At 40.6% G+C, this 25,351-nt stretch overlaps 3 protein-coding genes across 7 annotated transcripts in view; 2 read left to right on the forward strand and 1 right to left on the reverse strand.

Annotated features, from left to right (window-relative positions):
- The first annotated feature begins 258 nt into the window (after window positions 1-258).
- Window positions 259-4,353, forward strand: LOC144535979 (potassium channel subfamily K member 1-like). Its single transcript, XM_078278831.1, has 3 exons — window positions 259-776; window positions 1,792-2,196; window positions 2,820-4,353. The coding sequence occupies exons 1-3, from the start codon at window positions 425-427 to the stop codon at window positions 3,122-3,124; spliced, it is 1,062 nt and encodes a 353-aa protein (XP_078134957.1). The 5' UTR covers window positions 259-424; the 3' UTR covers window positions 3,125-4,353.
- entpd1 (ectonucleoside triphosphate diphosphohydrolase 1) lies at window positions 4,344-25,338 on the reverse strand. Of its 3 annotated transcripts, none has more exons than XM_078278828.1 (10): window positions 25,097-25,338; window positions 15,300-15,427; window positions 14,527-14,644; window positions 12,750-12,900; window positions 10,983-11,142; window positions 10,652-10,855; window positions 10,239-10,496; window positions 9,455-9,568; window positions 9,179-9,316; window positions 4,344-5,013 (listed from the first exon to the last, which is right to left on the reverse strand). In XM_078278828.1, exons 1-10 carry the CDS (start codon window positions 25,110-25,112, stop codon window positions 4,807-4,809), a joined length of 1,494 nt encoding a protein of 497 aa, XP_078134954.1. In that variant the 5' UTR covers window positions 25,113-25,338; the 3' UTR covers window positions 4,344-4,806. The 3 variants fall into 3 exon arrangements, with proteins under 3 accessions (XP_078134954.1, XP_078134955.1, XP_078134953.1); XM_078278829.1 differs by lacking the exon at window positions 25,097-25,338 and adding an exon at window positions 24,948-25,047; XM_078278827.1 differs by lacking the exon at window positions 25,097-25,338 and adding an exon at window positions 17,151-17,289.
- The window catches only part of LOC144535980 (uncharacterized), an 84,736-nt gene continuing 66,768 nt past the window's right edge, over window positions 7,384-25,351 (forward strand). Inside the window, exon 1 of one of the 3 annotated variants that reach the window (XM_078278832.1) lies at window positions 7,384-7,970. In XM_078278832.1, coding sequence (XP_078134958.1) covers window positions 7,925-7,970 — 46 coding nt within the window. In that variant the 5' untranslated portion in view covers window positions 7,384-7,924. The remainder of the gene's footprint in view (window positions 7,971-25,351) is intronic. The other 2 variants (XM_078278833.1, XM_078278834.1) reach the window with 2 other exon arrangements.

Genomic DNA, 25,351 nt, shown 5'->3' on the forward strand with positions numbered 1-25,351 from the left:
TAAAAAAATGTATTCATTCATTTTCTTGTTTTGTTTTAGTGATCTTGTCTCGTCAGCTCTATTTCTTCAGTCTCTTACATCCTTTTTATTTGTCTGTTTTGTGTAACTGTGTTTTTACATTAATAAATCGGTGTCTCCAAAGAGAGCAAATGTTTAGGCTGAAGGAAGAAATCAATTGTAATGACTCGAAACACTGAACCTGTCAAACCGGTTGGAGAGGACGGTGTAGAAAGACGCACGCACTCACACACCTGGTGCGGTGAATGAGTGACGTCAGCACTGAGGTGAAGAACAAGGAAGACGAGTCCATCCACCGGGTATAGAGGACAGAAGTCATAACCAAAATAAAGAGGCTTTCTGTGTAGTTATTGAAGCGTAATTTGTTGATAAACTAAGTGCCGTTAACTGTAAGGTGAGTGGAGGAATGGTCCGCAGCTGTACCTCCGGCTGGTGCGCTCGGTTTGTGGAGCGACACCAGTCAGCGCTGAATTTTGCGCTGCTGGTTGTTGGTTACATCCTTTACCTCCTGATCGGCGCCGGGATCTTTTCCGCCATCGAGCTACGCTACGAGCAGGAGCTCCGTCAGGAGCTGAAAGCGGCGCAGCAGGACTTCCTGAGCAACAACCCCTGTGTGTCCCAAGAGCGCCTCAACGAGCTTCTGGCCCGCGCGCTAGAGGCCAGTAAGTATGGAGTGTCCGTGCTGGATAACGACACCGAGCGAAACTGGGACTTTGTGTCCTCCCTGTTCTTCACCAGCACCGTGCTGACCACCACAGGTGAGGCCCGGGGACACTAAGCTGCGGTCATTCTTGTCATTTGGTAGCACTTTTTTTTTCTTTTTTTTTTTTTTCAAAATTCAGAATTCAAGCTTTATAAAGGCTTTTCTTTGATGCAACTAATGTTTTAAGGTATATGAAAACACTCTGCTTTGAATAATAATTTGTCTTATGTTTTTTTTTTTTCTAATTCAATAAGCTTCTTTTAAATTTCTAAAATTACAGCTACTCCCTCTCCAGAATCTACAAACATGCATCCCCCCCCCACCCCCTTTTTCTCTCCCCCTAGGAGGCTGTAACTCCCGACTTGATGGTATACAAGACAGTGTGAAACACATACGTATTTATTAATGGGGTCACCAACATCTACTGTAGAACTGCAATATTAGAAAATAAGGATACTTTCCCCCTTCAGCAGATGAATGTGAAAGCAGGCTTTTAGTGTCAAACTCTGCACATATCATTCTGCACAGTGAAGGTCAAACAGCCAAGCAAAACACATTTTTGAGTAGAGGCAGACTTTAATAAACCAAATGTCCTATTTTATATATCAGTTACAGAAAAGCCGTACATTACAACAACCATTGATTTGCCAGTTTTGTGAAGAATCCCTCTGGCTGGCTGGTTTATCTTTATTTGGTAATATTGCAGTTCTAGATGTTGGTAACCCAACATCTTGGTCTTGTGAACCAGTGTGCTAGTGGAGGCCAAAAACCTGCTAGATTATTTTTCATTACTCGTAATCAAAGTTGTACTTATTAGTGGCTCGTAGCAGCTTTTCACAGAATTAGTAAATTATTTATAAATAAAGTTAGAGTCTAGGATCAAACGTGTCTTTCAAAAGAAGATACTTATATTGCTGTTGAAGGAGCCTCTGTCTGTCTTTCCTTCTAACTAATTATTGTTATGTGTGTAGAGCTTCCCAGGGTCTAAGCTGCTCCTGGAGAAGAATCTCACCTCTAATTACACCCTTGTAATTAAGGCTGTGCTGCATGTGTGGTTGTGTTTTTTTTAGGTTATGGCCATACTGTTCCTCTCTCAGATGAAGGGAAGGCCTTCTGTATTTTCTACGCCCTCTTTGGCATCCCTGTTACCCTCTTCTTCCTCACTGTTGCGGTGGAGAGAATCATGGTCCTGGTGACTCGACGTCCAGTGTCCTATTTCCACCGTCGATGGGCCATGTCCAAATCGAAGTTAGGCGCCATACATGCTACCTGCCTAGCCATCATTATGGCCCTGATCTTCCTCATCATCCCTGCGTGGATCTTGTTCAGTATAGAGAAAGACTGGAACTTTCTGGAGTCTCTGTATTTCTGTTTCATCTCTCTGACGACCATTGGCCTCGGGGATTATATCCCTGGAGAGGCCAGGAATAAAGAGAACAACCCACACCCACAGCTCTACAGGTTTTCTATTACAGGTGAGATGGTGGCTGAATATACTTCCATTGCTGCCAGGTGGAAGCCTTTTATCTCCAAAAAAAACACTTAATCCATTAACTCATCAAAAAAACAAACAAAGCATTACTTATTTGTGTATCAATGTCCCAATTAGAATAAGTCCATGAGCTATAACCTGTTTAACCAAGCCAAACACACAGTACAGCTAAGGCAAATGGGAATGTCATTAGTTTTGCAGGAATTTGGGCAAAAACCAAAGTAATGGACTGATTGAAATGTTGACTGGATTATGGTGCTAGACAAAAAGTCAGGGGATCACCAAAATTTCATGAGATTGTGGAATAACAGACTTTCCACGCTGGGAACCACTGCTGCAGAGGACCTGCATGTGATCACTTAACTGAGATCTAAACAACAATCAGAAAACAGTTTCACAATATGTGCATAAGAGGATCGTCATGTTTATACACCATTTACCATTTGCTTTTCTGTTTGACAAGATTAAACAAAGCAGTGACTATTAGTGACTACACCCTTTATTTATCCTCCAAACTTTGATTTGATCTTATTAGTCACATTGTATTTAATTGTGTGTGTGTGTGTGTGTGTGTGTGTGTGTGTGTGTGTGTGTTTGCTCTCCCAGTCTACTTGGTGCTGGGCTTGGTGTTTGTCCTGGTGGTGCTGGAGACGTGTTGCGAGCTTCCTCAGATGAGACGCCTCAGACAGAGGTTCTACCAAGAAAGGGTTCGGGAGCTGGACTCCGAGACCACCAACATCATCGAGCGGGATCACATGAGCGACCAGCAGAGCAACCCTTTGGATCACGTGACAGATCACCTACCAGTCATCCCTTCTGTGTCAGAACAGGCTGCGTCTTTACAGCAGGATGGGAAGTCAATGCCTTACACCCCAGTATCAGAATCTGCTGTTGACAGCAAACTGAGATGACAGATTGTCTGGAAAACATTGTCTTTGAGGGACTGATTTATTTTGTGCTCCATCTGTGACTGCTCAGGACATACTGGCTTTGACCTCTAAATGTGTATGTATATGAGGAGCTTGTGTATACAGTATCTACATGTAAGCTGGGTTACTTAATCACTTAAAATGGCTTTCTGCCATTGCCAACACCAACTGACATTTGTGGCGTAATAGCAGGAACCACCCACAGACTATCAGGATGGCATTGTTTTCTTGTTCTCCCCTGTAGCTCCATTCCCTGCAAGAGCGAGATCTGTGACACAGAGGAAGGGCTGGGCTCCCAAACAGAGGGAAGCCCTACAAGGTTCAACTTCCTGCCAATGTCTTGATGCCGTAATTCCAAAGTGGAACAGTTTGCTCTAGAGGATTTCACATCCGCTCTTAGCACTTTATATAACCAATGGTGGTATTTGCATAGGAAATTTGCCTTCTTGGAAGTAGTATAGCAGTACCAGGGGAATTAGGCGTACTATCAGTTGGCCTACTGCAAATTATGTGAAAATTATTGTAAGAACAAGATAATTTATTTGAATAACAAAGTAATAGAAACCTGTTAATTATAACGCAATACAGTTCAGCAGCACCACAAACTGCAGTCTCCATAATGACCATACCATTGAATCAACACCTCTCTAAAAGAATTTCAACAAAAACTGAACACTGTTACTTTCATGAAGGTAGGATTTAATGCAGAACCGTTGTATTAGAGTGCATTAGTTCCAGTTAGATGTACCTAATAAACTGGCAACTGAATGTACTGTATTTCAATTGGGTAATCATTCTACAATGCATGGCCTCTCACCACTAGAGGGCAGCACTTTAATTTTCTTTACAAAAGAGATTTACTTTTGTTACAGGAATGTATCTTTCATGCTGCTCAGGGGAGATCCTTAAAAGCACAACTGTGCAATAATGTGTCATTGTTACAACTGAGGGTGAGGGAGCATGTTTTTATTATCCATTTTATTCACAAAACTATTATTATTAAACTGCAAAAGAAAGGGGGTAAAAATCACAAGAATCAAAATATAACCTGGCTTCCAAAGATCATTTTGCTGCCTGTTTTCATTGTCATTTTTCAGGATTATGGGTTTTAATCAAGAGACGAACATACCACAAGAATGGTATTTAAAAAAAATAAATACAAATCCAATTAGCTTTGTGGATAAAGTGTAAATAAATCATGTAACCTTTAACTTGTTTTTATTGAGTATTTATTTACAAATTACAAGCGATTCAAACATTTTATATAAACCTGGGTTATTTTATTTATACAGTATCATATTCACATCATATGTCAAGACACATACATGGATACTGATGTGGGCACACACATTCAAGTGCACATTCAAATTCGAACATACACACAAACACAGAAACTGTCATTTAACCAAAGAAGCAAATTCCCTCTTTAGAAAGAATAGAGAAAGTATTTGTCCTTCTGAAATATCCTTTTATCTGCATGAGCTGCAGGGCTGTTGATGTGCTGCAGATGTTGAAACTTTGACCTCCCCACAAAAACAGCAAAGTGTAAAGTTGACTATTATATTCACAAAATGATAGAATAGTCCACACCAACAGACTCAGAAGCCCTTACATACATTCCCTTCCTCACCGGCACATATACATGCATCTTTGTGTGTATATGTTTATACAATTTGTGGCTGTTTGGAGCAGCGAGGCCAGAGAGGGTGCAGGCTGAGGATGAAGAGGATGAAGATCAGTACTGCAATAATGGTCACTATGGAGACATAGCTGGCGTGGTGCAGGGGGGGGGAGTCAGGAGCCTCAGCTGGAATCATATTGGTCAGATTCAACATGTAGCCCAGCGTCCAGCCTGCATCACTGCCTTTTATCTGGAGACAAACACAGGAAAAGGGAAGACTATCACTGATGTACCATGGCCAGTGCATGTCTCACACTTCTGTTTACATAAATATTGATACTTTTGCTTAAGTGGAATTTTAAATGGAGAATTATCCAACCATCACTACAACTACATGTTGTCTGCTGGGGACATGGAAGAGAGCTTGACATTATTTTATGCAGCAATTCCTTTAATCCAAGACAATTTTCTCTTTAGAGAGATGGTAAAAGAAACCTTGAATGCTGAATCTACATGTTTAAACCCAGCTCTTACCCTAAACCTAAGTCTAACCTAACAATAACTTGAAACCAGTACAAATAATACTTCTTTTTTAATGTAAGATTAAGATGCTTCAGTTTCAGGGTCCTGGTATTGTGCATGCTGGCTGTGCTGTTCCTACTCTGACAAATCACAAGATCTGCTGTGTAAAAGACCTGCACAGTATCAAAACAATACAGAAAACAAATGTAGTAATGTTACAAGACAATAACATATACAAAACAAAAAAATTGCCTGATTAATTGCCTGATGAAAAACAAGTGAATTTAGATGGCTTATGTAGCACTCTTTATTATGATCATTTTTTTATTCTTTTTATAATTTTGAACAAACAAATACAGTCGAACAAGAACCAAAACCCGCTCCCACCCTCTGCGGTCTCGAGGAAAACAAAACAAACCAATATACAAGAAAACAAAAATCACACCTTGCCTAGTTGCTCTCCTCTAATTCTTGTGGTGCCACTAGGACTGATAGATCTATAGTCGATGACTTGGCTTTGTTAATCCTTGCTGTAGAGAGCTCAAGCATAACTATGTCTAGGAAGTACGCCAACCACTGTTTTATACAAAACAATCGGGTCAGTTCCTACTGACCCGATTGTTTTGTTACTTAATGACGACTGAATTCGACATCCTATCACATCAGATATTATTGATGTTGTTTTATTCCAAAACTCATGCACCTGTTCACACTCCCAGACCATGTGCAGGAAAGTTCCAGTTTGTTCAGGTCAGGGACGTCACTAGGATTGAAAGACAGGGGGGGCTTGGCCCCGAGGCTATGCAAAACTTTCCCTTGCAAAATCTTACTTACAAACTCTAAAGTTAGCTTTTAGATATATCAAAGCTGCATGGGGGGATTTACTTAGGCCAGACTGTGCTCCTGCTGAGGTCTTCTTTAGGCTAAGACTTAACCGCTATCTATCTGCCCGTGTAAATGTGTGGTAAAGTAATACCATACCTAATCCCTCTCTTTATTAGATAAGTTGCAGGTCAAAATAAGACTATTTAATTACTAGGGGTGTAACGATACATGTATTCGTATTGAACCGTTCGGTATGAGGCTTTTGGTTAGGTGCACATTACAAACCGAACGATTCGTTGGACTAATCCTATTTCATTTTTTAAAAAAGAGCTTAAATTGTGTGAAATATAATCAGTGCTGCTGCACTCAACAAGGCAGCCCAAATGATGAAACAGGCAACATGCTGTCTGCCCTTCCCACTAAAGAAAAACACACTACTCCAGTCAGGCATGATACGCTGAACTAGCTCGTTGCAATATGGTTGACAAGGATTTAAAGTATGTCTGAATTTAATAACCTGATGGTGAGATGAATACAAGTTCTAGTATGTATGTATGTATGTATGTATGTATGTATGTATGTATGTATGTATGTATGTATGTATGTATGCATGTATGTATGTATGCTCATATATAGCCTAGTCTACATTTAAGCAACATCTACATACTTGTTTAATTTATTACAGCAAAGGAATGCAGAAAGTTAAGTTGGTCAGAATCAAGCATATATAATAAATATGAAATTATTTAGTTTAGGCTATGCCTTGGTGCCTCTCTCTCTCTCTCTCTCTCTCTCTCTCTCTCTCTCTCTCTCTCTCCTAAAATATCTTCCAGTATCCATTTGTTCAATGAATTGAAGGATATACTGGTACAATAGCATTAACAGTGACACTATGATATTTAGGGACTGATATTGTTTTAATACTATAGAGAAAGCAGGCTATATTAATGTAAAGAATAGAGAGCTTCGGATACCTTACTAGGCGAGCTATTTCTTGTATTTCACTCGTTTACACTAGCTAGACTATTGGTTTCTATAGCCAGCTAAAATATTCCTTTATCTTTACCTCAAGTAAATGTAACTGAAGTGAAGCAAGTAAAAGTCATTAACAACATCTTACAATTTCACTCTGTATCACTCATTGTGTATGCGGTAGCAAGTCCAGACCAAAGATTTGCGACGAGACAAGATAAATCCTGCAGCTACTTGCAACACACCGGTCAGCAGCATTCTGAAAGCTGCCAGTTTAAACCAATGAGAAGAGGCAAGACGGTGTATCATCTTCATAGCCATCGACTCTTTGTACTTCTGTTTAACTTTCGACTTTCCTGTTTTTATGCTTTCTAACTTTTTATTTTATTTTGGGGGGCATTTCTGCCTTTAATGCATGAAAGGGGAGAGAGAGGGGGAAGACGTGCAGGAACCCTGCCGCAGGTCGGATTCAAACCCTGGGCCAATGCGTCGAGGAATAAACCTCTTTATATGGGCGCGCGCTCTACCATCTGAACTTCCAGGACGCCCGTGCTTTCTAACTACTGTATTTACCCACATGTGATCCTCCATAGAATCACCATCACAGGCTGCTTAGCTACCACCTGACTAGTTACGTCCAATTATATTCACGCAGGTGTGCATCGCGGCCATTACAACCAGACACCTGCCACTATACTTGTCTACACTCATGTCAGCGTCGTTTCTACCGCAGCTGACCTACCACCATATATTTATATACGTATATGACCTGCAACAGTCCACTGCGTTACAAGACTCGTAACAACCGTTAGTTTCAGCGTGTTTGTTGTCTGCTACCACTGATGAGGGGCTACAAATCTCCACTCGCCATTATGCTTCGGGTCTACGGTAAGTAGGCTACCTGCTCCTGTGCTGCTTGTGCTTTTAATTTATTGATGTTTTTGGACCAGCGGGCTGTTTTTCTGTTGTGTTTCAGGGAGGATGTACTGCTGTTGCTACTTTAGATTGAATTTAGCCTGAATTATTTGCGTGTTGCTTCTGCACGCTCATCCGCTGTCCGCTGCTTGTGTAAAACATGCTATATACTGTAGCAGATTAGCTTATTGAGTTGTTTTGTTGTAGGCTACTTTTGCACGTAGCCTACATTGTGATGTCTTGTTTTGTTGACCATACCACTCCTGTTTTGGGCTGAACTGGTTTTGGTGATATTTTCTAATGGTGCCATGTTTGAGGGGGGTAGGAGGTCCTATTGGCTTCACTGCAATTTAGGTAAATAGATAGATGAGGGTAATATTGTCTTGCTCCCATTATTTCCTTGTAATATTGGCCTCATGAAAATGCTGAAGGATAAATAGTCCTATTCGTAATTGTTCTTGTTGTATTTAGCTAGCATAGGGAAATATTTTCCTCAAAACATTTAAACACAGTTGACTATGTAAAAGCTTTAATTTTCTTTATACCATCATTAAGTCTAATGTTTACTGGTCGTTGAGCATCTACGAATATTTCACTATTATCAAGATGTTATTGGTAGGTGGTGGCTGTGGCTTTGCAGGTAGAACTGGTTGACAATTAATTGCATAGATCTACTGATAATCTTTAAGAAGGGAACCATCATTTGTATTGGGACATCAGTTTTCTCAGCATAATCCTCCATAGCTGTTTGGATTCTAAAGAGCCTCCTAAAACAGCAGAGACCTTTTTCCCAAATGTAACTATAACCATTTACTGTAACGGTCAATTCCTTGACGCAAGCATCTCGACTGAACTGAGGAATTGCGTATAAGGTGTCTTGTTATTGATTGGCGTTGTCTAGTAAGGTTGCTGTGGGTTTTCTTTAGACTGTAGTTCTTCTCAATTGAGCAATCAAGTATTAAGACTTGTAAGCTACAAGTAATGCTATTAATATCAATGTTTTAAAGTGGGATATGAAGTGCTCACTGAAGTGGTCACTCAGAAGTAAGGTGGTTGGACAAAGAAATATCAAGGCTTAGGATCTGGGACACACACACACACACACACACACACACACACACACACACACACACGCTCTGAGGTGTGTGAGATAGGAAGGGAGTGGACTGTGATCTACCGACCTTTTCGATGAATTTTATGTTGGAGTAGCTCTCTGAGGTAAAGTTGTATCCTTCTGTCAGCAGTGTGAGGATGTACGTGCCAGCGAAACAGTACTCAGCCAGATACTTTAATTTTATGTTCGGATGTTGCTGCCTTATCTGTTCAGCAATTTAAATGCAGTGATATGATTAATGTACAGTACACATAGTGCAGGACATAGATATGTAAGACAGGAAAGCAGGAAAATATGGCAGGATATTTATTTTGTGTCTAACTGATGCATAAATATGCCCGACCTGATTCCAAGGTGTAGCGCAGTAGTGTTTAAGCCTCTCCTTGACAGTTTCAAGTTGGATAGATGTATCAGTCAGCTTGAGGAAGTTCATTACAAAGTAGTAAGCAGAGAACGCCTACACACACACACACACACACACACACACACACACACACACACACAAAGAGAGGAAAAAACAATTAACATGCCTGGCATCTTTAGCAAATTATGTAATCCGCTTATGAATACTTTATTCTCATGAGGTTTTTTACTGGCCCCACTGACTCAGAGTTTATTTGTCTTTGGTTTGCAAGGAGCTGTGAGGCTAGAATATATGCCATATTCAACAGCAATGTGTCTTTTCAGAAACGGTATCCCTGTTACGCTGGATTATTCTCTGGCAACAGTTCTTTATCAGAAATATTTCTTTGGGAGAAAATTGTCCTTACAGTGAGGTCTGGATTGTTTACTGTTTTCGGGAAAGTTAAAGTATAAAAAACATGCCAAAGAAAATGCTATTCACCCATAATATATTGGGGTGATGGCAGGCATCTCAGACAGATTGAATAAAACCCAAACATATCTGCATGGCTAGATACAACAAGAGATACTGCTAGAATAAAAAAAAAAAATTAATAAATAAAAAATGTATCCATAATTTGAGTGAACTGACACTTTTTATAAGCAAATTACTTCATATATCTGCTGTATGTTGTGTAACTCTTGTAGGTACGTTGATTGTGTAACCCTTCAAAAAACATAGGCCATATGCTGATAAATAAAACCAGATAACTGTGTTACATTACCCCAAATGGCCCTTGCAAAAGTGGCTGGAAGACCCCATTGAAAGAGCATCGGTTGTATTTGCAGTAAGTGAAATTGAAGATACTTTTGATGGTTTTCTGGCATTCTAGGAAGTTTCCGTTCCCTGTGTGATTGAAGGTTGCAGGAGCTCCTTGGGGTTTCCTGTCTGACACGCAGGGGCTGTCATAGAGGACTGAGTAGTTCTTTGTCTCAGTGTAGCCAGGGTGAAAACAAGGATCTAAAACTGTTCCTGGACCTGCCTAGGGGAGGATGCAAGAGACACAGAGAGAAGGCTAATTAAATTGAAAGTCAGCGTTACTGCACATTTAGGCATATCCTGTCCCTGTTAAAGATAATTACATTCCCACGATCTCAGATTAGATCTAAATTACATGAGAAAAAAGAAGAAATTTACTTGAGACTGGTGTGCCAGCGTCATTCGTAGTGCTTGGTCTTTCCCGTAACACAGGAAGCTGTGAGTGTACAGGTTATAGTCATTTCCGTAGAGTCGGAACGTTACAGAGTTGCTGGGTGACTCTGAGCCATTGTAATTATCAGATACAAAGCTAATCTGAGTGGAGGCCCCACCAAGGTCAAGGGCCCCTGTGGTTTCCAAGCCCTGTAGCAGACAAAAAAAGGCATTGAAGTCTGTACACAGCAGAACACCCTGACTGATGCACACAAAGCAAATTTAAAAGTGGACAAACTTGCATGTATGCAGTGTGCAGACATACGCACATACAGACCTGTTTGAGGCGGTCATCCAAGTAGTTGACTGTGACCCAGCCAAAGGCACCCTCCTCTTGTCCGCTGAGTATTCTCGCTCCCTGATAGGAAAAGGGGAACTTTTGCAGGGCTTCCTCCACAGCCTGAAATACCTTGTCTGACGCTGTGCTGTTCTCCATACTACACACACAACACAAATTCATTAGACTGATTCACGTCCATAATTCAAATCAGTACAGCAAACCCATAAATAATAGACTGTATCGTATATAATAAATTTGACAGTAACATATTCGCTGCTCTGGCTGTAAAGTTCATGTGGAGATAAATTACAAAACAGGCATATGGAAAAGGCTACAGATAGTAGCACTAATTGACTGCCAGCGCAAACACGATTACAGAGTAGAAGCTTGGGATACACCAGCGCAGAGGTGGGCCATCAGGGCCAGCAAGGCCTTCTCTGCTGGCCAAGAGATTGTCCATTCCCATGAGCCTATTACCGTAATTTCTCCCTCGGTTGTGCTTCTTCCGGTGCATGTCATAAATTAGAGCTTTTATCCAATCATATTTCCCCCCCTGTGCTGTCTCCGGGTGAAAAATCTATTCTGAGACCAGAATTCCGAGTGAATCCCTCTGCTGTTCAAGCAAATAGGGACGATGTTGTCGATTGTCATTTTCTCTTTAGCCAATGAAATTTTGAGTTTGCCCTGTCGGGCGTATTCGTTGACGGGCCGGAGCCTTCTAGCTGGCCTTGCCACCTACGTCAGCACTTTTCCGACCAGTTAGCCAACTGGAGTAAAACTAGCTAGCATCACAATACCGTAGCAGGAACTTTGGTTCAAGTTTGTTTAGAGTTTTAGATGTAAAGTTAATGAAACCTTTGGTAAGTTTAATGGATTTTTTTTGCGTTTTAGTCAAATGATTTTACAAGCTATTACTGCTTGCTGATTGTTGCTGCTGGTGTTAATGGTTTGAGCAGTGTCAGTGGCCGCTGTGCTTTTGTGTGTGCGTGGTGGCATGTGTGTTGTTGAGCCCCAGCAGCTTGACTGTAATTTGAAGCCTGTTGATTTGTAATTGTATTATTTGTGTTTTTTTTTGTGCGTTTGTGGTCGTCGTATGAGGAAATGTGACCGGTTGTTGTGGGTTTGTTTTTGTTTCTTTAGTAATTACATGGACTAGCGTTATATGTGATGCAGCATCCTGCCATACTGCGTGAAAGTCATGGCTTCAGTCACCATGTATTCATGTCTCTGCAATAGTGATAATTAATAACAATAGTTACTGAAGGCCCAGGTGTAAAATGCACAACCCGCCACTTAGAGGTGTTGAAATTAATCAAATAATCGATGCATCGAATCGTGGACATGGACGATGCTGCATCGATAATCGACCGGCCATAATTGATTATTTCTTTTTACAATTTAATGTAGGCCTAACAACATTTCTGTTTAACATATATGTTTTGCACATTCAGGAAGTGCCATATGCTCAGTGCTGTAGTTTTATGTATTAGAGCACTGCAGAATGTTTTGTTTTTGAAGCTTGAAAAGCTATGAATTAAATATCCTATATGGCTTTAATAGAAAAATGTATCTGATGCATCGAGATATCGAATCGCTGACATGATAATCGTAATTGAATCGGGAGATCAGTGAAGATTCACACCTACCGCCACTGCACCAGTGTCAGCATGAAAAGGCTTGCTGTGTGTTTTTTTTGTTTTTGTTTTTTTTGGATGCATGTTTTATGTCTGATTATGGGGATGTTTGGTTACACGTGTGCCGTACTTCAGCAATCTCATTCCAGCAGTAGCCCCCAGATAAAGAGGGGTCTCGTGGTGTCTTTTTCCAGGCACCCGCTGCTCGGCCTCCTGCATACATTCTCTCAGAGACTCCCCTGCCTTCAATGGAGCGGACGCATAGCTGGAGATACCTGGACCTGCAGGTTGAGCAAAATGTCAAGAGGAGAGTGAAGTCATTTAGCTTAAATTTAGCGACCATAAAACATAAGAGCCTTGAGTTCAAAGATGCTAGCCTGCTTGGGAAATGAAGGTCATCTGTACAAATCCATGAACTGGCAAGGAATTTGCTATGGAGAAGAAAGCTTGGTGACATTTATTCGCCTGTCAGTGGCGTCATATCCCGTTTGCGCATGAGTCAGCATTGTTTGTCTGCCAGAATCTTTCATAAATGTATTTTATTCAGTTTTAAGCCACATTTTAATGTTGCACTTTTTAAGATCTTGATTGTTTCTAACCATATACTTTAACCAGATGAAGGATTCAAATCATTTGACAAAAAGCTACAACAGTTTTTACCAAAATCTATTTATTAAGAACTAATTTACAACTACATACTACTACTACTACTACTACTACTACAGACATATTAGAAAGCTAAACCCAATTTTCACCGTCATGGATTTCTTACTTTATAATGAGCATTCAGATCTGCAGCCAAACATGTAAATCATTAATAAACATACAAGAATCCATTAAGTGTGGAGTTGTAAATGTTAATGAGCTTTTAATGAATAGATTTTGTCTTTGTTTTAGGGAAGGTAAATGGTTAAAAGTTGAAACAATTAGCTGATATACTGAATCCATTATTTACAACTTATTAACCCATTATAAAGTATTTCTTATTAGAAATTGCTATCAAAAAGTGTGTCAGGTACAATTCAGTGAACAGTGATTATTACATTTGATAAAGCCGTATGTTGTGTAACTCTTGTAGCTACGTTGATTGTGTAAGCCTTCAAAAAGCACTATTTTTCATAGGCCACTACGATATATGCTGATAAATAAAACCTGATAACTGTGTTACATTACCCCTAATGGCCCTTTCAAAAGTGGCTGTTGCCGTTAATCAGAAGAATTGAACATTTTTTTCTTATCTGTTATACAGCGTTTACGTTCACAAAAAGGCACATGCACCTTTTGCGGGAAGGTGCCGCATTGTCAGATTTTGCATGAATGCAGAGCTTCATCCTGTGGCATGAAGTATGAGATGCAGAGGTTCATGACAAAGCAGTGGTATTGGGAATGAGAACGGGCTCCACGTCCTGCATGCTGGTATTAGGTGGGGGCAACACACCCACGTGGGGCCCAAAGGTTCTTTGCTGACGGCCATAACGTCCGCACGCAGCAAAATAATAAGATAAAATACATGCAGGTTGGATAATTCTGTGAGGTTTGCCATTGTTTGCGCTGACTAAACTACCTCCGCTGCACTCGTTCTTCTTCTGATTATAACAAGTGCCCAGGCCTCAGTGTGAATTTGACGCAGCGCCATCTATGGGAATAGCGAGCTAAACTCATTTCAGGACAATAGTATACATGGAATTCTATGAATCGATTTTGAATTGGTAGAGCTTGAATCGCGATACGAATGTGAATGGATTCTTTTGCACACCCCTAATAATTGGCATATTTAATAACAGTAAACACTCTTAAGTTAAGTATATAAACGTGCATGTTCATATAAGCTTATTATTGCACTTCTTTTAACATAATGCATCATCATTAGAATGTGTGTGTATGCGACGACATTGTGCAGCACATACCTCTGACTTTGCAGGAATAAGTCTGTTCAACTCTTCCAGTGTTGTTATCCTTCTCAGCTGGCCACTCATAGATGTACAGAGCTGTGTGGGAGGATCCGGCGTCCAGCACAATCCCATACTGGAGTGGAGACAGAAGGAGGAATTCCAGTTCAGTGCTCAGTGACAGTTAACGGTGGATGACTTCCATCCAGAAACAAAGTTCAAACACTCAGTGTGATGATTGTATAGTCCAAAGACAAACTGCGCAAAACTTTATCAGCAATACGTTTATCGGTGCAAATAGAAAAATATTAGTTTAGGGCTGAAACGATGTAGTAAAACCCGTGGCACTGTAATCAAAAATAGATGTGAGTCTTTTACTGGGTCTGCATTTGTGACACAATGGAGTGGTGATTTAATATTCATATCAACATTCTCTTCCCTTATTTGGTAGGGGATTTCTAGAACTAGTGGTACAGGTTGAGGTCATATTGACAGAAGAGACCATATTTGGCATGGGGACTTTGAACAGACATCCCACTGTAATGCAGTGGAGGGAACAGGCTACAGCATTTATTTTTTTAAGTGTTTTTATTCATTTCTCTCTCAACCTCTGACGTACTACAACAATCAAGAAATTATATGTTATGACAGTGGCAGCTCCCCTATGTCTTCTTTTACTTTTTCAGATTTTCTCATACACCCCAAATTTGCCTCTCAATATTTATGTCAGTCTCTCCATGGACATACATTGCAACAAGGCTACAGCATTTCAGTATTTTCCTTTACTGTACCTTGTACTTTTGGGGGAGGGACCTGTTCTGCAAAACTGCTACCGTCACCAAGGCAACAATCGCTATGACACCAATCACAGTGATGATGATGGTCACAGGCGTGTGCCAGGGGTTCTTCTCTTTCATCTCTGAGAGCGGGGGCGGAAACACAGACAGACAGACAGACAGGAAGGGGAAGTGAGAGAGTTGCCAGGATAGAAAGGGGAAGATGGGGAAAGAGGAATAGAGGGTTAGCCAATCTTGCATCCAGATGTGAGTGATGTCACAGCATGTGTGTGCTTGTATGATGGATAGTCTGTCCGGGGGTTTGCAAAAGCTTTTAACTGTGTTGTTTTGTAACCAAGGACTACAAATGGATTACTGATTTGGTATGTCTGAACTCATGCCAAACTGTTCCTTGATTCTAGGGGGGTTGTTGATTCAGCCGCAGAACGTTTGAAAGGGAATTCCACCAAAGTACTTAGCTAATGCTGAAAGATGAACAAGATTTCTTCTTTGGAAAATCATTAAAAGAGAACCGGTTTCACGCTTATTATTGTGGAAATAGCTGAAGTGTTTATACAAACAAGAGAACATTTGGCTATACAATAAAAAATGAGTCACTGCTGTACTCATTGAGTTTCCACTGTTTACAAATAGGATTTTAAAGTGCCCATATTATGAAAAAAACACTTTTTCTGGGATTTGGGATGCTCTTTTGTGTCTCTGGTGCTTCCACACGCATACACACTTTGAAAAAAATCCATCCATGCTGTTCTGAGTGAGATACGGTTTCTGAATGTGTCCTGCCTTCAATCTCCGGGTGAGCTGGTCAAAATCGGCACGGCTTGTGATGTCACAAGCTGAAACGAGCTGGCTAACCGCAACCATTAGCTTGTAGGGTTAGCATGCTACCTCATTCTCAATAGCAAAGCACTGCTACAACACACACAAGTTCACCATAATCTACTAAAGAACTACTTCCATGTGCGCCGTCATTTAGAAGTCTCCCAGCTAATCCTGCCTTGTAACTGACTGAAGGTGGAGAAACAGCCTTTCTTTTACTGTCTATGGAGCTAGCTAGCTGACATGATCTACATCTGAGCTACTGAGCATGTGCAAGTGCAATCAAAGATGGTACTATCTTTGATTGCACTCGCACATGCTCAGAAAAGAAAAGAGGTCTCACTCTGTAGCTAAAACAGAGACCAGCTGAAAAGAGGATCTGCAGCAGTGAGAGAGCTGTGCAGTACAACAACAATATGGTGTTTTTTGATAATTAAACCATGTAAACCTATTCTGGTACAACCTTAAAATACAATTATGAACCTGAAAATGAGCATAATATGGGTGCTTTAAACACACACGTACACACGGTAGTGTAGATTGTGTGTGCTACAGTATATTCACAGTTCATCAAGAGACAAAAAAGGGTGTAACAGGATGTCTGTATTCATGAGGCTATTGTGATGAACAAGATACCAGCCTGAATTGTAAAGGCGTACACACACACACACACACACACACACACACACACACACACACACACAGACGGTTGTTTGATTATCACCAGGGAAAGTAAACTGGCAGACATTATCTAGGTGCGCATGACAGCTGGCAAAGTACACATAATGTGGAAAGTGACCTGACTGTAGAGTACACATTTCATCAGAACATAGAAAGAGACACACACACACACACACACACACACACACCCACACAGCTTTTCTGTTGCTCTGCATCATCAGGACCCGGAGCAGTGATAGTAAACCTGACCTTTTGTCTACTGTGGGAAAACACACAAAGACTGAAACTTGAAGCACATTAAAGCAGTGAGCCAATGGCAAACACACAGCGAAAAAGAGTACTTACCTCTGTCTACTTCAATGAACTTACTGTACAACTGAGAGGGGAAGGAGAGAGGCTGAGAGAGAGAGAGAGAGGGGGGGGTGTAAGTGAAAAAGAGTCTAAGTGGAAGGGAGAGGAAAATATGGGGAGGAGAGAATGGACAGGGGGAGGTAGCAGAGTGATATGATAAAGAGAGGCTTCTTCCGCCGTGGCCGGACAGAGGATTAGAATAGAGCTGAGTGCTTGTATCTTCCTGGTGGAGTGGCTCTGAAGCATGAAGTTTGGCATTTCCTCCCCAAGCTGGGTCCGCAAAGCTGGTCACTATGGAGACAGCTATAGTGTGTGTCTGTGTGTGTGTGCATGTGAAGCCCATTAAAAGGGTATCTCTCTCCCTCTCTCACTCTTTCTGTGAACTAATGAGTCACTCGCCCCAGCACTACTCTCTCTGTTCATTCTGTGGGGTGGGTAGGAGGGAGGGAAAATGGGGACTCCCTTGTTTAGCCACTTTTTATTGCTGGCAGGCTGTGATGTCATCTCTGTGACGGATTGGAATCCCCTGCTATTCTCTCTCTCTCTCTCTCTCTCTCTCTCTCTCTCTCTCTCTCTCTCTCAGAAGAATAGGGTGTGTGCAGCAGACCCAAAACATGACTTGACTGCAAATTTGTTGATCCATTCACAGATCCATTCTGTTTTTTCCCTCTCTTGCTGCACACATGCAGATACACGAACACACATATTTAAACACGAGAAATACTCTCACATTTTTATATTTATATTGCTTATCATTCCCTAACCTTCCTCTTTTTGAGAGCTAAATTACTCAAAACCTCCCACATTGTGGAAACACACACACTAAGCAAAGAACCAAAGTTTGCAGCTATTTTACTTCAGGGACAGGGACTAAAGGGTCTAAATCAGATACAGTCTGGCAGTAGTCCAGTTACAGTATTTATCATATTCACTCTCTATTCTTTAAATGACCATCATTTTGTCACCCAGTTGAAATCTTCTTTCAATAAAATGTATAAAGCACCGAGAGATAATAAATTACAAGTAAAAACTAGAAGTATGAAAGAAGGAGAGAGCGAGACATGTCCAAATGCGAAACGTCTGATTGCTTTAGGAACACACAGGACTGACCGTCTGACACCTTGGATAAGAGCCATAGATCATATAATCACTTAAATGCACTTTTAAATGGATTTTAGTTGACGGCTTGTCTTGAGCTTTGTGTCTGGGATGTTTTGGCTTCACTTTTGTACAGTGGGAGGCAGTGGAGATGCGTTGTGATTATACATGCAGTCTATGGTTTAAAAATTAAAAATCATTGAGGAAAATTGCTTTCAGTTGTTTGTTTTGTTTAAACGGAAAACATTTGACAATTAAAAATTCCTAAAATAATAACAACACAAAAATACAAGACAAAGACCGCATTGGTGTCAACAATCAAAAGCTCATATGGTGCCAATCTTGGTGGAGGTCCAACCATTAACTCTGACTGCATGACTATTGCTGCAACACCAGCCTGTTGCTTCAGAGGGATAATGGGATTGAACAAACCCTTCCTCGAAGGCATGCGGCCGCAATGAAGCAAGAATGAAACCATATGATTTCCACATATGTTTTTCTGTTTTACAACATCTTCACATGCCTTGGTTTATTTTGTCATTACTATAGCTGTTTGTCAAGCAGCTCTGTAATGTATAAGAACAGCTGCGGAGTGTCTTCCGGTAAAGTCAACAACCAGCCTTGGCATCAATGAACAAATCTGTTAATGACAGCTGGCACCAATTACAAACCTCTTCCTAGTTTTAATTATAGAGCACATCAAAGTCTTTGAGGAAAGTCTTTCCTACTTTCGAGCTGTAAAGGTGCCTGAACATCCCCCTTCCATCCATTTACAATCAAGTTTGAACAGTGTTTAGAACATTTAGTTTCCAGTTAAAGTCCTTACAGATTAAAGTAGGCAAAGACTGTTATATTAGATGTAACCGCTTACTGATGATGCCCCTGTTGGCAGAAAAACAGACACAGACATACTGTAGTCACAAACACATGTTGAGACAGAACACAGGGTTTACCTGAGAAGCAAATTATGTGCATGAGATCATCAACACTCTAAGAACATCAACACAGACTTGGACGAAGTGGCCCACACACGTGCAGATTTGTATGTTTGTACTTGAGTTTTATTTACATTACGCATTCCCTAATGACCACAACTACCATCCCAAACCTAGTCTCATCTCAACCCTAAAATCAAGGTTTAACCTTCATGTAAAGAAGTGACGACCAACAAAAATGTCCTCACTTTCTAACACACGTACTGTATTTGCATGCACACGCATGCAATCTTGCACCAGAGTTTTTCCATGTCCGACCCTTTCACAAAAACAAATGTAGTGTGAAGGTGAGGCTAGGATGGGTCAATCTATGACATGACGAAAGACAGAGTGGCGGGACGAGGAGATCACAGAGAAATAAGGGTGGAAAACATCTGCTATCACTCAGTGTATCTCTGAGAGTATTTGAAGAGATTTTTTTTTAACAAGCTAAGTAAAAAAAAAAAAAAAAAATGTTACGTGTTTGAACTAACTTTAAAAGCAGAAAGTAAAAAAAATCAGTGTGTAGGGAGACTTGAGCTTTAACATTAACTTCTGTTGCCTGCAGTAAAAATTAGGGTTGTTGTAGATGAACCAATCATGCACCCACAATGTTCAACAATTGATACATAAAATAACATTCACAGCACAACAACACACATTCTTGCCTCAAGATGACCATTGACTCCATTTATTCCCTAATTCCTAAACTGACATGAGACCACACCAAATGACGTCACCTAGCAAAAAGAAGTCCAAAGTTCAAAGTTTTTTTTAACAAGTTCAAAGGTTCAGCACATAAGTTCTCATACAAACACAGGCCCTCACAGACATAAATGCCAAGATACACACTTCATAGGCTTGCCTAACAGGCATTTTCCACTGGGCGCGTCTCTGCTGTATTACGGAGGCGCTGCGGGGCCCGCAAGCAATTGCGGGCGTTCAAGTCAATGCTTGATATTCTACTAGCTGCGCAACGGCGCGTCCCAGAAGCGTGCGTGAAGTGGCTCTCCGCGGGCCGTGTGTCGGCCTGGCAGGAAGTGAATCGGCGAGACTATCCAGTCAGTTTACCAAAACGGTATCTTATACGTCTCCTCTACAACACCACGAACAACGAGAGATTCATCTTGGAGGTGGTAAAACATGATATGACATCAAAGATCCTTTTTATCAGGACAACGCCAGAAGGCATGGAGTTTAATTACAGGAGTTGTTGGAGTGGAAGGTAGATACTAGCTAATAAACACATAATTGTTCTGTAAAGTACTTGTAGAGACAATAAAATCTGTGAGTCAGGCAGCAAGACGTTCCGCTTCTGAGACGCTCCCGGTGTGGAATGGTGTGTGGCGGAGGACGGAACAAAACCGGAACATAGCCGGAACGCTGCAGCGACGTGCCCAGTGGAAAATGCCTGTAATGGGTCACCCTCACACAAAGTAGCACACAACAATGGACTTTATGCTATAATGTTGTTGGAGCCCAGTCAGGGCTCCACCCATGTTGATCTGAAACTACAGGCTCATAAATCTCCTGTGATGAAGTAATGCAGAAGTAACAGAGGAAAAGGAAGAGATAGGAGAGTGTTTTTGAATCCGCAGATACTGAGAGGGTTTTTACTTGACACTCAGCGATGAGTCAAATGGTGACACTGTCGGGGATTTGACTGTGTCATCAACTGTGGTTTCATAATGGCAGGAAGATGAAGATGACAATGTCCTTGCGAAGCAGGTCTTACGTTTGTTGTGCTGCTCTAATGGTTAGGCCCTAACAAGTCATAAGCCTGTTTGTGGACATGAACATTGTAGAGGTCATACGTGTTACATAAGCACAGACACCACAACTCGCCTAATACCAGTGATTTAAATCCTTTAAGCATTACATTTTTAGTATTCGTTCCAGATCAGGATTTTTATACTTTAAGCACCGTTTTAATAGGGAACGAAATAATGAAAAATGAAAAGACGGAAGCAAAGATGGAAGGATGGGATGTTGGATAACGGAGGATAACGTAGAGGAGCAAAAACTAAAATACGCTACTCTGAAAGGTTGTGGAGGAGAGTTGAAAGTTTCAATTCAGAAATACTTTATTAAAGAACCAGTGCCTCAAAATTGTACTTAAAGCTCCCATATTATGCTCATTTTCAGGTTCATAATTGTATTTTAAGGTTGTACCAGAATAGGTTTACATGGTTTAATTTTCAAAAAACATTTTTGTTGTACTGCACAGCTCTCTCTCACTGCTGCAGATCCTCTTTTCACTCTGTATTCAGGTCTCTGTTTCAGCTACAGAGTGAGACATTCTGTACTATCTTTGTTTGTAGTCGCACATGCGCAGTAGCTAGGTAAGGATCATGTTAGCTAGCTGTTTCCATAGACCGTAAAAGAGAGGCTGTTTTTCCAACTTCGGTCAGTTACAAGGCAGGATTAGCCGGGAGACTTATTCCGTAAGTAGTTCTTTTGTAGATTATGGTGAACTTGTGTGTGTTGTAGCAGTGCTTTGCCATTGAGAACGAGGTAGCATGCTAGCGCTAGCATGCTAACGGTTGCGGTTAGCCAGCCTGTTTCGGCTAGTGACATAGAAAGCCGTACAGATTTTGACCAGCTCACCCGGAGACTGAAGGCAGGACACATTCAGAAACCCGTATCTCACTCAAAACGGCATGGATGGTTTTTTTTCAAAGTTTGTATGCGTGTGGAAGCACCAGAGACACAAAATAACACCCCAAATCCCAGAAAAAGGGATTCTTTCATAATATGGGCACTTTAATGCCTGTTGAGTTGCTTATAATGCTTAAACCTGCAGTCACAATCTACTTTTTTCCCAATATATGGAAGAAGACATGGCAGTAATTTAAATCAAAAGCCCTTAATGGATAGGAAGTGCAGACTGTATTTAATACATTGATTATTGTACTTAATTATGTTCTTCCGAGTAAATGGACCACATCGTTTTCCTCCTCAGCTTAACACACATGCACATACTGTATACCCACAGAAATCTATTTAGTGCCTAATCCTCCTCAAGGTCAACACATCCACCGTTCCCACACACATCACACACCATTGTGCCTCTGAACACAGTGTCCTTGAGTTGTCACTGGGCTCTTTGCTTCAACTTTTTCCCATTAATAAGGCAAACTTTTGTTTGTCCTAAACGTTGAAAGAGACGGCAACACTTATCTCTATAAATACTCTCAACTGGGATGTTGTGAAACGGCATTGTCTGCCGCTTCCTGTAAAAAGGGAACCTCTGGCAACGTCATATGATTAGAAATGAGAAGAAGCATCTCCTTCCTCCACAGGGAAGTGGTCTGTCCTCAGTGGTGTTCAGTCCAGCCTGACACTAACCTTGGATTGGGCTGGTCTACCCTGACCTTCAGCAGACAAAAACATAGCCATTACCAGTTCATTCTTGCCGAACAACATGACTGGTGCTTGTAAAGACTCTGAACAAAGCCTCTCTCGTCTGTTTTCATTTGTATCATAAATTTGTATCATAAATTGTATTCTCGCATTGCCAGACCTTCCTCCACAGCGCTGCAGAGGAGGGTCTGGTTAGTCCACACACAACATTCCAGGGAGGGAGAAAAACATGCTCTGATTTATTTAATTTCTTTAAACAAATCACATTCCTCCTTGACTACATGAATTGTAACACTGTTTTCCTTACTGAAGATGTATTTGCGTGAACTTACCTTGAACCAATCCTCTTTTCCCTTGGAGGTTCTTTATCGTCTATCTACTCTCACATCATCTAAGTTCTCCGAGATCTCGTAACTGCTTTCAGAATCAACTAGATGATAGGATATAACCCATAAAACAATTGTGATTGTATTGTTTCAAAACAGATATTAAACGGGCAAGTCACCCAAATTACAAAAAACATTTTCTCACTTACTCTGGGGGTGTCTAGCCATGCAAATAGCTTTTGGTTTAATTTGTCAAAGTTTTGAGATATCTCGGCCTTCACAATTCCAGAGTAAATGGTAAACCTCAGCACATTAAAGCTATAGTGCGTAGTTTCTGTCACCCTCATGAGGAATTCTAAGTAATGAAAACATGACACAAGCCTTTGGTGATCACACCCCCACCCCTCCTCCACGCAGTTTTAAACACGGAGGATTAAAAAAACATGATGGACTCTTCAGAAGAGGTAATTATCTTGTAATTTTGATGTCCTCTTCGTCTCCAACACTGCTGCTGTCCTTTCTCAGCAGTGACATAAAATACATCACTCGAGCTTCTAGACCATTTTTTAAACCTAGCCATACTGACAATACAGAGAGAGTTTTGTGGAGCTGATAGGCTAAATTAGTGTTGTATCAACTCATTTGGCAATGGTTTGAATGTAAAGGACATCCATCAATATAAAATTGTTGCGCACTATAGCTTTAAATAAATATGTACTTGGCATATATTGTCTTTTTATAATTTGGTTAAACTGACCCTTTAATCTACATGTTTAGGCAGGCATGTTATTTTGAATCTTGAGATAAGGCATTATTCACCAAACATAACCAAATCTGATTTTTGAGATTGTCTTTAAACATTTTTGAATTCACTGATACCTAAATAGCCTAAAACAAACCATATACAGTAGGTATGTACTGCAGAGCTCCGGTAATACTAAAGGGCATGATATAAAAGACCACAAACAAAAGAAAACAACAAAATAATCTCCAGGTTTCTCTAAAATTTCAGCTTCCACACCAATTAGTGTCGGTTAACGGAATTTCATGAGTGGTGCTCATATCATTGAAAATAACTTTTAATATATTCCGTAGTGAATGTTAAATCACAGTATCTGGACATTGTTACATTGTTTCTGGAAAGACATATTGTTGTAATTGTAATATTGTAATATGTAGTTTTAAGCGAGAACCACGAATGAAATGTTATTCACCTGCATTGTAAATGGGGTGAGCTGACCCTTTTTTAATCTACATGGAGAACCAGGTGCTTTATCTTGACAGTTTAGATAAGGTATCACACCCTTAACATAAGCAAATGTGACTTTTGTAAAAAAAATTTGGATTGTCCAAACAGACTTAAACAAACGTTTGGGTGCAAAGGATATTGGGTTCAGTTGAAAATAAAAGTTGTTTTTACTTCTTTTAAATATAGTTTAAAGTGAGTACCACACATGAAATTCCATCCACCTGCAATGTAAAAAGGTGGAGGCAGAGACCAAAAAGCTCAACACATTAAATCCAAACTATCTGCCTGGCATGTGTTTTTTTTTGTTTGTTTTTTTGTTATTTAAGAAAATTGGACATTTAATCTAGGAGACAGGTGTCTAATTGTGAAGCTTTAGGTATCAGTCAACAAACGTATACAAATGTGACCTTTTGTAGACCATTTTTGAGATAGTAATAATATTTGACTCAGTTGAAAACTCAGTAACAAATAGTAGCTGGATCATACGTTATCAAACTTTAACCAACCCCTATTGAATGCATCCAATTAATCAGATAGCATTGTATAATTACTCTCGGTCACATGCACTCTGCCTGATAAACTACCATAAACCTCACATGATCGTGAGAGTGCCTCTATACGTGTGCCACTGTTTATCCTCAGCAATAAAATGAGACCGACCTTAAACTTGTGTCGTCCACTCAGGCACATGCTAAGGAAAAGTCACATACCTGCCCCACACTGCTACACAGCTGCTACATGCAATAAAGCAATTCACACAATTGGAAGAGAACACACTCACCTGATACTTAACATTTACTCTACCGACTTCTGGTACATCCTGCTGTTGGATACACTGGGTGATAAGGATTTCCTGCTCTTGTGTGTGCATGCGTGTGTGTGTGTGTGTGTGTGTGTGTATATGTGTGCCAGTCATAGCAGTACACCTACCTCTTTGTGCAGACATGGGTTCTTTCTCAGCAGCAACACAATGCTCTTTCTATTCTTTGCCCCCCTCTCTCTCTCCTCTCTGTCTCTCCCTCTCTCTCACTCTTTCTTTCTAACCTCTCTCTCCCCCTCTCACTCTTTCTCTCTAAACTCTCTCTTCCTCTCTAACCTCTCTCTTCCTCTCTCTCTCTCTTCCTCTCTCTCGTAACACAGCTCTCTGCTCCGTCTCAGTCACGCTTTTCAGCACCTCCTTTCACA

The sequence above is a fragment of the Sander vitreus genome, chromosome 21 (assembly GCF_031162955.1).
Source record: "Sander vitreus isolate 19-12246 chromosome 21, sanVit1, whole genome shotgun sequence".
NCBI lineage: Eukaryota > Metazoa > Chordata > Actinopteri > Perciformes > Percidae > Sander > Sander vitreus.